Here is a 15,680-nt window from a genome sequence, read left to right on the forward strand (position 1 = left end):
ATAACATTTCAAAGCCGCCTCTGTAATCACTAGCCACCACGTCTAACACTCGACCCCTCTCATTACGGTGATTGTCCGTGGTTTCAAACCGAAACACCTACCTTACTGCGTGAAAGTCCCCTGCAGCCTCCGAGAAGCTGCTATTAACAATTGATTGAATTATGTGTCACATGACTGAGAGAGATAGTTATATATAGTAAGGCTGTAGAGGTTGAAGTGGCTCTGTTGTCTTGGTATGAAGAAAAACTGTGCACCTGACAGCTGGACGCAGGAGTGCTTCATATGGTTTGAGTGTAGGACATGCATTTCTGCATATTTTATGCCAATACCAGTGAAATTGTATGATTATCCATACCATAATAATTGGTGCAATGATACTCTACATAGGCCTACTTTTTTTATTTTTAGCATTCGCTAATGCTGGGTTTACACTACATGGTTTTCAAAGTCATCAGATCGCTGTTTCTCTGAAATTTCTCTTGCCCTGTATCTTGCTTTCTCATTGGCTGTAGGTCATTGCTGATGTCATTTCCAGTCAAAACACATTTCACACTGCAAACCTATGTTGTCCAGATATATATAGTTATTTCTTCTTTCAGATAGTTTCTTTGATCATACTAGGACTGGCCTCCAAATAGTTGACTAAACGTTAGTTTACAAGAGGCGGCTTAAAGGGATAGTTCACCCAAAAATTAAAATTCTGTAATCATTTGCTCAAATTATTCCAACCCTGTATGAGGTTCTTTTTTCTGTTGAACTCAAAAGAAGATATTTTGAAGAATATAGGTAACCAAACAATTGATGATCCCCATTGACTTGCGTAGTATGGGAGAAAAAAAATACTATCGAAGTCAATAGGGACCATCAACTTTTTTTTTTCTTCAAAATATCTTATTTTATGTTCAGCAGAAGAAATAAACATGTACAGGGTTGAAACAATTTGATGGAGAGTAAATGATGACAGGATTTTCATTTTTGGCTGAACTATCCCTTTAAGCCCACAGTAGCGATACTTCATTTTTGTACGCAAGTGTATGTTTGCAGTCAAACACGTAGCCTTTCAAAAAGTATACTCCATTTGATAGCATGCGCTTGACATATGTGCTCTAAGAAGTTTCAACTTTGTCCAGTGTCTGCTTTATATTTCTCTAGAAGTTATGACTGGAAAAAATGTTTCTGTGCTCTTTTAAACTTCAGTTGTGGCCGTCTCATAACGCCCTCACACAAGTCAGTGCGGATGTCTGTTGGTCTTGCAGTTTCCGGTATTATATTGTTGTTGTTCCGTCTCTTTAGTTTCGTTTTCTACTGTGAAACAATGGCCTGGGCCAGTGTTGCCACCTTGTGGAAGAACTAATTAGTGCAAAATAAATTCAATGCGCATGCGCAACCTGCAAGTACAAAGTGCGTGCAGTTACAAAAATCAGGTGGTGCACGTTCAGTATGCGTGTACTATTCTGGTGACAAAATTGGCCCTGTCCCAAATGGCATACTTCATGTGCACTTTTGATCTTGAGGACCTACAGTGGTCGCTGCGTGCGCATGTCCGTTAAGTCCACAAAACCCTAGGGTGTCCCATTCATCATTTTAGCTTTCAGAAGGGTGCTTGTGAGCGCACTTCTCGATGTGTACTTCTGCTGAGCCTGCAAGCTATGCAGCAAACTTCTACCCATTACGTCACGAAAGTGCGAATTCAGAGGAAGTGAGGGTTCAGGGTGCCATTTGGGACAGGCGCATTGTACGTGGACCTTCACGTACACGTAAAAACCGAAGTATACTTTGGGCTTTAGTCAACAAAATTTTATTAGTCGGTTAGTCACAGAAACAAAAAAATTAAACTGTCCATTATGGACAGATCCTTAACATCTTGTCCTTGAGGTAATTACTGTACATCGAGCATGAATTCCAATTATCATTCATTGACCTCAAATATGGCTTATTTGAAATTGAAACGTGTAGTAACTTTACAAATCCGCTCGCTCTAACATTAACCTAGCTTAATGTGCGTGTCTGTGTTTGTGCGTAGTTTTAGCGCGCTACTGCTTAACATCGAGGCACCGGTGAGATCACTTGCATTTTTTTTTCCTGATAACAGCGCAATCATCTTTCTACCATCTGGTAGAAAGCGCATCCTATTTGTTTCATTTGTGAGTGACCCTTTACAGTTTAGACTACTGAAAAGACTGAGTATTTTAAGTTGTTTGCGCTGTTATCAGGACAAGATAAGGACAAGATGTTAAGGATCTGTCCATCATGGACAGTTTAATTTTTTTCATATATATATATATATATATATATATATATTAGAAAGCTTGAAATGTCTACTTTTGATCTAACCCATTCAAATGTATTCAAATACTTTCTGATTTTGCAATAAAACTACTACTAGTCGACAAAAATCTTTAGTCGGTGGCCGCCATAGATAATTCACACTATGCGATTGTCACGATTGTCATGGGAACAAGCACCGATTTGATTTCAGTCATTTGTCGGTAATCTCTTGAAAATCGGTGGCACCAGTAACAGTGCTTTTGACATATTTAGTGCTAATGCAGGCTAACAGTTATGTTAACTGTGACATTGTCTAATTACATTCCCAATTCCAGTGGTGTCCGCTGTCCAAGGGGGCACGGAAAACCTTCTAGGCTGTGTCACAAGAAGCCGTTTGTCATCAAGATGAACAGAAGGGCCCCATGATTGACAGAAGGCCTTACGTAATGTTACGATTCAGATGTTCGGCTGATGAATGTCTCTCAGACCTAAAGGTTAACGCTGTCTGAAAGAATCTTTCTCTGTTTTTTTCTCTAGTTAGCTGGTGTCCAGTGTCTGTAGCGTCGGCCTCGTCCCCCAGAGCTGTTTGATTGGCCTCTCTGTCATTAGGTTTAAGTAGGGCACTGCAATCCAGCAGGGATTCAATACCAGTGCTCCATTCACTCCGGCTCTGACTCCCCCAGCCGGCCTACAGCGAGGCTGCAAATTACGTAAGGCAATGTGTGTGCGTCAGTTTGGCCTGAACGCAGCCCAATGTGTTGGCCTCGTGTGCTGGCCCGGGTGTCTCTCCGCCTGCTTCCCTAACACTGCAGATGAAGCCCTGAGAGAGATGGGAGAGGGAATGGATGGTGTTTTCATTAACCTCCACTGCCTGGTGTTTTAAATTAGCGCCAAATTCACAACAGGTCTCATCAACACTCTGAAGTGCCTGTTTTTTGTTGACGTAATGTATTAGTTTGTACTTTTCAATTAGCTTTTTTTTCCTGACTCCTGTGTTTGGCTTCAGAAATGGAAATATAGTAAATGATCTAACAATGCTTTTGAGTAGATAATGCTTAAATTGCAACAGACCATTATCATAATTCTACCTTTTTAAAATAGGTCTGCCATTTTCAATTGTGATAATTAGCCCACATCATGCTATTTATATAATGTTTTTATTGGAACACTGAATGCAATTTTCAACAAATTTGCCCATGAGGCTGCAACCGTTTGAAAACATTTTCCATTACATTAACAGTCCTATTTATGTCAAAAAAATTCAGCACAGCCTCTAACAGATCCCAAACTTTGCATGCACTGTTTTCTTTCTTTTTTTGTATGTACCAATGTAGACTAAATTGTTATATTACATTCTATTATAACACTTTTGCAAGAAATTAATAGTTTTATTCAGTAAGCATGCATTAAATTAATCAAAATTAACAGTAAAGACATTTGTAAAGTTATACATGATTGCCATGTCAAACAAATGCTGTTGTTTTAATCGTTTTATTCGTGACAGAATCCAGAAAAAATTGGTTTTGCAGTTTACTTATGTTAGATACATAAAATTTTTGTATTTAATAATATAAAATAATATTAAAGGAGAAGTAATGTTTCAAATTGATGCATTTTCATTCCCCATTTTATGCATTTCATTCCCTATTTTTTTTAAAGTTGGATATTTTTTAGGTTGCTTTAATCATGTGTGCCTTTAATGTTGCACACCATTATTAAAAAGCCTCATTCAATAATTTAGATTGCTTCATTTTCCCCTTGTGATGGGACACATTTCTCTCTGTTTCTTTCATCATATCGAGAACGGTACTAGATGATGAAATGTACTAGTTTTCTCTCTCTTGTGGGAATTCGCCATTTTCGTTCAAGGCTGGTTCTATAAGGCACACAAATATGAGTAGAAAGTGAAACTACATATTGTAGGATTTGTTGGAAAGATAAATGGCTGTGCTTGTGTCTGTATTTGTTGGGACTTGTTAAATGGAAATTTGCATGTTCAACAGTCTTTTTTGTGCTGTACAGTATACGGCACATTGTGTTCTCTCACTCGCTGACCCCTTACTCTCTCTTGATTTCTCACCACTCACTTACTTTCGTGTTACTTCCACTTTTGTTTCATTGCTCTGCCCTCTCTTTTCTCTCGCTCGCTCTCAGGGGACACCCATTGTCGCACAATATAATTGAATCCCTTTTTCGTTCCATTTTCTCTCATTTTCATTTTCGCAGGCCTCCTTACGCCTTCCAGCATCAACCCACATCTTCAGTATATGACCTCTGAACACAACCCCTAAGCCTTCTCGCTTTTAATTATCTCTAATTAGTAATTAAATGTTTCAGTCCTTGTAAAGAGCCGTTTAAGAACGTATTAATTGATAAGAATTTATTTTTGAGGTTTTTGAAATGCAAGCTGCCAAGATGTTTTCAGGCACTCAACGCCAAACCAAAGGAAAAAATCCTCAGAAATCCCTTATAGAGTCATTTCAAACACAAGTACCTAAATGACTGATAGATTCCACATAAATCTCTCTCAGAAGAGCTGTTTGGCTTGTTTGCAAATCATCAGGTGCTCAAATTTATTGCATTATTATGTTTAACTGCATATGTTTGAACTGTTAAGCAGATCTATATCTACTGGATTTCTCGAAACGCAGCAGAAATAGTTGGCACAGTGTGTTGTTATTCAGCCTGTTCAGGAGATAATTTAATATAATGGTACTTTTTTTTTTTTTTTGGTCCACCTCTTTAAATGCTACAGTGAAGCCTAAATATAAGCTAAGTGTGTTCATTTGTCAAGCCTGCCTAAAGAGAATGAGTCCTTTGAGCATTTTCTGAATGCTTCTGAAGCTTACGTTGACATTCTCTCCCACAGGTGATATGCATTGAGGATGAGTGCTGTCGGGGAAAACTCATCGGACCCTGCCAGGTCAGAGGCTCAAAAGCGCAAGGAATGCCCATCAGACCTCCTGGGCCCAAGGTACTTCACCTAGACACAGCATGCAAACCAGTAGAGAGATGAACAGCAGGTTACAGTGAACGCTGAAACTGCATTCATTGCAGCATACCCATTTTTAGTTTGTATGTATAGCAGAGTGAATTTCTCGGTGTCTATGCTATGAACCGTTGAACGGCAATAATCTTGAGCAGGCCTCCCACCGGTGGAGCTCAGCCTAGATAATACACGTTTCTATATAAAGCCCTTTTCCACTGAGTCAGGAAACATCAGTCTGTATAATTCATTCACAGGAAGGAGCTATGCATGCCCTCTTTATTGACAAAATTTTCTGTGCAAACTGCTGAAGATGCAGAGCAGCAAATTGAAAATACAACCTGTTTGAGGTTGCACAGAAGAAGCTCTGGAAACTTTTGTCTATTTCTGTGTTAAACGCAATGCAGAAAAGAGGGTCTTGCTCTTGTTTTTGTTTTTTTTGTTGAGGATTGTTTGGATTTTTTTTATGTAGGTGTTTGTACCTAATCACGTAAAGCATCATTTATTAGGAATATGCAAAATTGCATATTTTCAGAATTGACTTATTGTCGGGTTGTCTGAAGGTTATACACAGTAAAAAATTTTGTAATGGCACCTTAAAATGCAGTTTATTGTCCAAAGACACCCGTAAGTATATGTACAATATTTTAAAATATCATAACATGAATGAAAGGATGTGCATCCCTCCTGAATTTAACACGTTTTTTTTTTCAGAAAAGTAACCATTTTTTTTATTTGTTGTTAAAAAAAATTACATAACCCAGGTCAATTTTTTCATTTTTTGTTTCTCTTCACAGTCCCAAACGAAGCACTGAGAAACGTAACCGGGAACATGAAAATAAATACATAGAGGAGCTCGCAGAGCTGATTTTCGCAAACTTCAATGATATCGACAACTTCAATGTCAAGCCTGACAAATGTGCAATCCTAAAGGAAACCGTCAAACAGATTCGTCAAATTAAAGAGCAAGGTAAGAAAACCGATGGACTCTTCTTTGAACTTACATTTTTACTTGTCCTATTAATCTTCAATTCAAGTATAAACTGAGGCTTGATGCTGAAAACATAGTGTTACATTCACTGAGCTTTACCATAGTCAGACATTTGCGTTAGGCTAGAAGTTATTAGCAGCTAACACAAGACACATGTAGGCTTTTCAGGTTGTTTAGGAAAATATTTGGCACATGTAGAGATCTTGAGAAAGAACTTGTCAAACCAGCCATTGATTCCAGATTGGCTTTCAGCAGGAGCCTATAGATTAGCATCATGCTAACTGCAAACATTTCACTGATGTACCATGTAATTTCTCACTGCATTAAGAAAAAATACAGAAACCAAACACAAGATTTAATTAGAAGTCATAGCTTGTATCTCGAGGTCCCTCCCCTATGGAGGGATATCATATATCTCATCCTTGCTCTACCTGTGATGAGAAATTTAAGTAAGTAAACTTCCTGGAAATTGTTGTGGCACAATCATAAATATAGACTGATAGAGATTTATATAAATCATAAGATTAGCATGCTCCTGCAGCGTTTTTCTGCTCAAATTATCATCCGTATTGTTTTCAACAGTTCAGACTGGGTGCTGTTTTGACCCGTGTGTGTGTGTGTGTATCTGCATTGATTCTGACTGGGCTGTGATGAAGATTGTTTGTGATGTACTGAGCTCTGGGTTATGTAATGCTGAGCAATGTGATGCAAAGCTTACAGCGATGGTCACCGTCTGCTGCGTCGTCCCGTACCCCTCCTTCACCTCCCCTCCACTACGCTCATTGCCACATGGCCACAACATCACACATTGCTCTAACTGTGCTTGTACAGTCTCAAACTGCCTCCAAACACACAATTGGGCCTGTTTTGCCTGTAAACAAGGCCTCAAGTATAGAGCACAGCAGTCGGCTTTCCTTGTAAAGGAAGCACAACATTATTGACACACACAGGAAGCCCTTTAAAGCAGAAGCTGCTTTCTGCTGAAAATACAGTGTAGTGGTAAAAGCTCACAATTATGTTTCTCACATTTTATTCAGACCCAGAGCAACAAATGTTTTTTTAAAGAGATTTTTTCCTTAGTTCCTGTGGTTAAATATGAAACATTTAAATAGTCAATTTCATTGAGGTTTTTAGGGATTTTAGTATGTGCTGGGTAAAATATAATAAGACTAATTTAAGTCACATAAGCTTTACAAAAGGAATTTCATGAATTATTGTTTTAAAGGGATAGTTCTCCTAAAAATGAAAATTCTGTCAATAATTACTCACCCTCATGTAGTTCCAAACCCATAAGACCTTCATTCCTCTTCGGAACACAAATTAAGATATTTTTGATGAAAGCCGAGAGCTTTATGACCATGCATAGACAGTAATGCAACTGTGTTCAGGGTCCAGAAAAGGACAATGTAAGGAGAATGAGTGCATTTACATGTACCCTCTTAATGTGATTATAATCAGATTTTGGCAATATTGCGATTAAACTTTACCTCATGTATACTTCGATCTAAATAATGCGATTAAGCTCATAATCGCAGCAAGCATAATTGTATTAACATACAGTGCCCTCCATAAATATTTGAACGGTAAAGAAAAAATTGCTCTGTTGGCTGTGGAGTCAAGACATTTGCAAATATGATTAAAAGATGAATATGAGACAAAACTACAGAATGTCACATTTTATTATTAGCCGTTTCAACACATACATGTTTTTCCAAATAAAAATAACAGCACTTTTAGAGTTCATCCCACTCATTGATGTGAGCATAAGTATTGGGACAGCTGAACATAAGGCAGATATAAAAGATTAAAAGCTATTATTTAGTTGCAGATTCCTTGCGCCCAATCACAGCAGTGAGTCTGTGACCCATAGACATCACCAGACTCTTGGTCTCATCCTTTGAAATACTTTTCCCAGCCTTTAATGCAGCCAATTCCAATTGTTGCTTGTTTTGGGGAGTTTCTGCCTTTACTCTCCTCTTCAGCTGGTGAAATTCATGTTCAACCAGATTTAAATCTGGAGATTGACTTGGGCAATCTAAGACTTTTTATTTACCCTTATAAATTCCTTGACTGAACTGGCAGGGTGTTTTGGGTCACTGTCCTGATGCAATATGAAGCACTTCCCAATGAATCTGGTGGCATTTTCTTGAATATTGGTAGGAAGATTCATTCTTCCAAATTCATTCTGCTACTGTCATCATATATTAAGTCATCAGTAAAGTTGAGAGGGCCTGTTCCAGAGGCAGCCATACATGCCCATGCCATGACACCACCTCCAACATAATTTACAGATGAGGCTGTATGCTTGGGATCATTTGCAGTTCCCTTTTTTTCTCCACATTTGCTGGTCAGAGGTTTGCATCTTGCTGTGTAGCATCTGTAATTCTGTGTCAAAGTCTCCTGAGGACAGTAGATTGTCAGAGCATCACCCCAGCTTTCTGGAAGTTGTTGGTGATTTTACAGACACGTCTTTTAGGGTTCATTTTCACAGCTTTTATGATTTGTCTGTCATCAACTACTGTTGTTTTCTCAGCCAATCAGGTCGTTGTTGGTTGCTGGTGTCGCTGGTGGTTTCCAAACTCTTGATTTCTCCATGCCCTTTATTTTTGCTATAGCTCTAATTGACTTCCTCTTTTCTTTTAGCATCCAAATTGCTTGCTTTTCTCTCAAAGTCAGCTCCCTCATCTTCATCCTGGTTTGTGTGTGTCATCATTGAATGCAAGATTCAGAATACAGAAGTAATGGATATAACTGATACGACACATTCCCTGCTTTTAATATCTGAAGAATTAATGCAACAGGACACAGCTGATCACTTAGAAAGATCTGTGAGGAAACTGTTCCAATACTTATGCGCACATCAGATAGGGGGATGAAACTCTAAAAGTGCTGAATTTCTTAGCTGGTAAAACATCTATGTGTTGAATCGCCCAATAATAAAATGTGACATTCTGTAGTTTTGTCTCATATTCATCTTTTAATCATATTTGTAAATGTCTTGACTCCACAGCCAACAGAGCAATTTTCTCTCTACTGTTCCAATACTTTTGGAGGGCACTGTAGGTGGCGAATGCCGATTTTAATCAAAATATACAGGCATGTAAACACCTTAATCGCAGTATTGCCGCTCTGACCAAAGTGCGCAAGTGCTTTTGACATACATGAATGACGTGACACGCACCTGTAATAATACACGGATTAAAAACGATGGAAGGGAAGAATGCATCGCATTAGGGGAAAACACAACTCACTGCCACCAGTCTCCTTTCCTTACCCTCATCCAGAAACGGCAGTGTAGGCAAACTAATTGCCATCACATTTTTATGGTGCCAAAAAAGCGTGGACTACTACCATACAAGTGTTTTGCATTAGACGTAAATAAATTAAAACAGCGGCCAGTAACACACCTGCTCTTTCTGAGTCCATCATTTGTGCTGTGCAGTGGGGTATGTGAATAATAGCAGTAAAAAAAAAAAAAAGAATAATAAGAATATTGGAAATTGCATGTAAACGGGAGTGAAGAGCTTTGCTCTTGACATGTAAACATCATAATGCGATTAAGTCCTTACTCTGATTATTGGAAATAATCACATTATTCGTGCGCATGTAAACGTAGTCATTGTTAAAATAGTCCATGTGACATCAGTGGTTCAACCATAATATTATGAAGCACCAAGAATACTTTTTGTGTGCGACGAGAAGAAATTGTTGCATAAAGTTATTATTTTTTATTTCTTTTTGCACACAAAATGTATTCTTGTAGCTTCATGAAATTAAGGTTGAACCACTGATGTCACACAGACTATTTTAAAGTACTATTTTAACCACAGTCTATGCTGGGTCAGAAAGCTCTCGGATTTCATAAAAAAAATCTTAATTTGTGCTCTGAAGATGAACGAAGGTCTTACGGGTTTGGAACGACATGATGGTGAGTGATTAAAGCTGCAGTCCGTAACTTTTGGCGCTCTAGCGGTTAATAAACAGAACTGCGTGCATCTTGCGGAAGAAGATTGTAGCCGGAACTACTACTCTCTGTTAATGTCTATGACGAATCACGCAGGTACTGGGCTACTCCGCAGCGGTACCTACCTGAACCAGTCTAAAATAGTCAGAATATAAACACTTACTATAGGTGTACCGTAGTGATTCAAGACCAACCAAAAACACGGTTTGAAGTTTTGAACACTAAAGTTACGGACTGCAGCTTTAATGACAGAATTTTAATTTTTGGGTGAACTATCCCTTTAATGCTCATTAAACCGGTAATGATTAATGCTAGCATTTAAAGGGATAGTTCACCTAAAAATGTTGCCATTATTTTCCAAACCTGTCTGACTTTTTCTTACACAAAAGGAGATGTTAGGCAGAATATTATGAACTGATAGCCTCAAAATGTGGTCATAATTGTGGAATTTGGTGAAATTTTGCAGGCAAAAATTGCCCACTGTCTAGGTTGCCAGTAGTGTAGCGACCAACTTGAATTTGTGTTAAATCTGTGTGGGGAATATTTCGCTCTCATGCAAGTTTCTAGATTGTGTGAATTCCTGTTGATGTGACAGGATTCTGATTGCAAAAATTAGCTAAAAAACTGTCAATGTGACCAAACCTTCAGTCACTGTTCACTTCCAATTATGTTTTTTTCCACACAGTGAAAGTAAATAGTCAACTAAACTGTCAGTCTACCTAAAATCTTTTTTGGGTTCCACAAAACATAATATTTGAATGGTCCCTTTTTAAACTGTGGAGGCTGGGCAATACTGATACTGACGAGATGCTAGCAAGCACAATTATTAAACTGCGGCAGTAAACCGTTTCCTTTCACTTTGCATAGAAAACACAATCGGTTGGACATTTACCTGTAAAGGGTATTTTTAGTCTGTAGTTCATCTGCTACACATTTAAAACCCCAAACTGGAGTTTGAAAACTGGATTATGTTTAACTACACGTTTAATTTGTTCATTAATTTGTATCAGCGCTTATAAACTTAGAGACTGAACAACACCCAGTAGATGATGAGATATGGAATTCTCCCATGGAGAGTCATGACCTAGTATCCATGATCAAGCTGTGCACTGATTGGCCGAGAGCAGAGTCATGGGCGGGGCTTTGAATTGTGACTGATAGGGCAGATCCTAAAGGCCTCAAGAAACTCCATCTGCTGTTGAAGTGAATGATATGGCCTGATTCACTGCCTTTTTCCTGTTTGATGGGGATTGGCTAACGGAAAGGAAACCGTTTTGGAGCCGAGTTTGAAATGAGAGAGGGAATGAGTTATCACCGGACCTCTGGTGCAGCTGTGCTGGTTTACCAGTTCCTGCTGGGCACCGCAAAGACCTGCTGACACGCAACACGCTCACATCCACTCATCATCAAGGGTGTACGCATGCGTATCTCTCCCAGACACACACACATATACACATATACGGGAAGAGCAGCGTTTAGGGCATCCCAGAACGGTCTGAGGGGGAGGCTGATGGATGGCCCTCTCGCTTTGCCATATGGCTACCCATCATGCCAGCACAGTTTGCCTCTCTATCGTGTCCTCTGCAAGACCACTGCATCCACTGATGATCTCGACCACTCTCTTTAATGGATGGGAACAGACAGGAAGTTTAATTGGTCTAGGGAATTGTAGGATTGAGGATGTTTCACTGATGGCAGAAATTGTTAGTGTTATTTTAGTGTTGTCTGTAGTAATTAGCTTAATTAGCTTTTATTTTATATTCACTTATTTCAATTTATTTTGTATTCACTTATTTAAATTTTTATAAGTTTTATTAATTTGTTCATTTATGTTAATGTTAAATTTTTTCAGTTTTCGTAATTTTGGCTCACCAGAGATTCACCAATTTTCCTTCTAGATTTAGCTCCATCACAAGTGCATTGTTTTGCAGGCGATGTTGTTTAGAAATCTTGTCACTTTGTTGGAGAGAATGACGTTCTCCATTCTTTATATAATGGTTTGTTTGGAGTCTGTGTGTAAGCGCATGTGTGTATTGACGGTTCCATTCATGTCCGGGCTGTTGGCTGCATGGCTGTTATGTGAGGCTTCACATGCACCCATTTAGCCTGACAACTTCTGTCTCACGCGTTGCTAAGGTCCGGATGTGTGCCATAACAACATGTCTCAACAAGCGCACGGCAGAATGAAAGAGCTTTAAAAAGGTGCGTGTGTGCAGTATGAAATGCAGAGAGAACTGCAGAGCAGAACTGCCCTTTAAAGAAATGCTAATACGCTCAAGCTAGCAGGACCACATGAAGTGTCTTTAATGTAATTTGAAAATAAAACACTTGAACTCTGCAGGATCTAATGAAGGGGTTTAGGTTCTTTTATGGAAATGTTGATGTTTCCAACCGAGGACTGAGTTTCTGACCAAATTAACCGTATTCACTTATTAGGGGAGAAAGGGTAAGCAGTGCCAGTTTTTGCTTAACTTGTCCTTTATTCAAGGAGAAATGAGAATGAGGGTAAAACAAATGTGCCTAATTATATTCTAGAATGTCTGCTATCAACTCAAATTAGAAGAAGGCATCTATAACTAAAGGCGATAGAAATATGACCTTCTTAGAAAGGGTGAGCAAGTGGTTAGTTGAATCGTTGGGGAAACAATTTGAGCAATGTACATATTTAAATAATTCAGAGGGAGAAAACTTTTAATAATATACTGTTGAATTCCGAATTCTAATTTTACTGCACATTTTTCACATTTATGTGAATATGTCCATAAATCAGACATTCTGGGTAGATTTCCCCCCATTTTCTTGCTTTTGTGTTTCCCAATGTATCCTAAGACCAATGTAATAGTGTTTTTCTGCATGAAACTCAGTGTTGAGTCACTTGAGTCATGGCAAATCTTTAGTCAAATAATTTATTTGATTTTATACACTTGCAATTCACCAAAATTAATAATATTTTGGACTTGTTTTGACACAAAATTGTCATTTTTCCTGCAAAGTGGAAAATTTATTTTGACATGCAAAAACATTTTTAGCATTTTTTTTTTTTTTTCATGTGCATCATAATAACAGACAGTTGTATATGATCTCCCCTTTCCCAATATATGATCATAAACGATGTACATTTTATTCACCCTTTGGTTTTTATCATAACATATCAAAGTTATTGTTGACAGTGGTGTTGATGTTCTGTAATGTGTTCGTATCTCATTTCTTCTGTCTTTTTCTGCATCTCTCTCTCCCTCTGCAGAAAAAGCCGCTGCAGCCAATGAGGATGAAGTGCAGAAGGCTGATGTGTCGTCGACAGGCCAAAGTGTTATTGACAAAGATGCCCTTGGACCAATGATGCTGGAGGTGGGTCTGTTGTGCTCTGTTTACTAGGTTACACTGGCTCTACTGAGCACGTACGAGGAAGAGTCAAGCATGAACCATGTATGGGAGACAGAGTGATAGTGAATGCCTTCTTGTATCCGTTATAAAAAAAAGAGTGGTGTTAAGAATTTGGCTGCCAGTTGATGTTTAAATCTCCAAATTCCTCCATCTTGTTACTGAAATATAGAGCTTATGAGCTGACAGCTGAGAAGATGTATGCAATTTTTGGCATGGAAAACATGCTAGAGTGAAATGATGTGTCTCTGGCTATGTTCTCACTGCAAGATTATTACTGATTTTACTGTTCAAATAATTTTTTTTAAAAATGTGGCCGATATCAGATTCAAGTGTGAACTGATCACAGTCCCAAAACTGACCTGCATGTGCAAAGGGAAACCTGAAAATTTGTGCACAGGCAATAAGGAGGATAAAGACGAGGAATTGGGACTAGTTATCATAGTTTTCGTTCAAGTTTTGTTTGTATAGAGCTGTCACTGTAATACTTACACTTCACTGTACCTCCACTGACTACCGTCACAGCTGTCTTCCATATTAACCAACTGACGAAAGAACTACTTGTAAGTAAAATCTGTGGATTGACTCCTTGTCAACTGTGATGAATGTCGATCTAGAGTGACGTGAAAATCGCATGAATTACGATATGACCACTTTAGATTGAGTTTGCATTGCAAAACGTCTGACGTGTATTTAGGATATGGAAGTGGCCAAAATGGTGTTAAATCATAGTGTTAATAAATCTGATTCCTTGCGGTTTTTGGTGTTCAAACTGTTAAGAAAAAAAACAGATCTGAGTTGTATATGAGCACAAAAATTAGGGCCACTTTTGCCTGCAGTCTGACCATAGACTATAAAGCAGTGTTATTTTAGCGTTATTTATACACTATTTGTTATTTATTTGTAATTAACTTTTTTTTTTTACTAAACTATATTTTAGTAAATTGTGCTTTTATCATTTGTCTTATATATATATATATATATATATATATATATATATATATATATATATATATATATATATATATATATATTTCTGCTTTATTTCAAATGCCGACAACAATTGTTAACGTTAATCAAGTAAATGTTGAAACAGTTAAAATACCTTAAAACATTAAAATATTCTGTATAACTTCACTTCCAACCTCAGATATGCTCTTATATAGCAGTTTTTCTTTCATTGTGTGCAAAATTGTCACATTATGTAATGTTGGCTCAATCAGTGGCATGAGTTGGGGCATACCTGTCTGTTTTTCCAACCAAAGGCATCACAATCCAGTCATTATTTTTCCAATTCTGTTTGCTAATGGGTTGAGGTTGAGAAAAGGGTTTTTAAAAATACATTTTTATTTTTGGGTGAACTATCCCATTAAATAACAGCTCAACTCTCTCCAGTGCAAATGAACAACTTCCGTCGGTCAGTCGGCCGAGCAGGCAGTACGCCCAGCTCTGAATGAATCCACCCATCCAGTCGCTCCATCTTTCTCTCACACCCTCTCCTCTTTGGAGTATTTATAGCCTCCGAGGTCCTCCGTCACTGAATCAACACAAAGCGGATGCCAAATATAGCCTGCGTGCTTGTGCGCTTGATCTTCCTGTTTGAAACGGCCGAAGGAATGGACAATTCACACCCGCATGCTATAATGCACCTAATTAAAAACCACTTGTGACAAAAGGCCAGAGAGGGGGAAACTCACCCGATTGGCCTTTTCCACCCGACACCCATAACAGCCCCTCCAGTGTCGCCCAGGCGCACGCACTCGTGCACACAAACAGGCCTTGTGTAAAGCTTTCGCAGTTCTGCATGGCCCCCTGCCCCAGTGAAAAACCCCATTGTTTGGCGATGGAAGCTGAAGTGTGAGCAGCCATAGGATCCGCTAAAGCAGCTTTGTGTTCTTCAGAGGCAGCGTGTGTCCGTTTTCAGTGTCCACACCTCGCTATGAGTTTGGACCCAGCCTCTCCTTTGTATAGGAAGTTATGCAACCTCCCACAGCGGGACAGCAAGGCCGACCCGGGCCCACCCAGCTCCATTCATGTTGCAATACACGTTGCATAAGTTTGGCTAAATAAAGGTGGATTTGGCATTCCTC

The 15,680-nt window shown here is 38.7% G+C and overlaps 1 protein-coding gene across 5 annotated transcripts in view; it reads left to right on the forward strand.

The window, feature by feature from the left end:
* The window catches only part of LOC306864963 (nuclear receptor coactivator 2), a 103,836-nt gene that overhangs the window by 43,534 nt on the left and 44,622 nt on the right, over nucleotides 1-15,680 (forward strand). For all 5 annotated transcript variants that reach the window (XM_079409282.1, XM_079409281.1, XM_079409285.1 and 2 more), the window contains exons 3-5: nucleotides 5,138-5,242; nucleotides 6,052-6,224; nucleotides 13,454-13,557. In XM_079409282.1, coding sequence (XP_079265408.1) covers nucleotides 5,154-5,242; nucleotides 6,052-6,224; nucleotides 13,454-13,557 — 366 coding nt within the window. In that variant the 5' untranslated portion in view covers nucleotides 5,138-5,153. The remainder of the gene's footprint in view (nucleotides 1-5,137; nucleotides 5,243-6,051; nucleotides 6,225-13,453; nucleotides 13,558-15,680) is intronic.

Source organism: Barbus barbus, assembly GCF_936440315.1.
Source record: "Barbus barbus genome assembly, chromosome: 46".
Taxonomy (NCBI): Eukaryota; Metazoa; Chordata; class Actinopteri; order Cypriniformes; family Cyprinidae; genus Barbus; species Barbus barbus.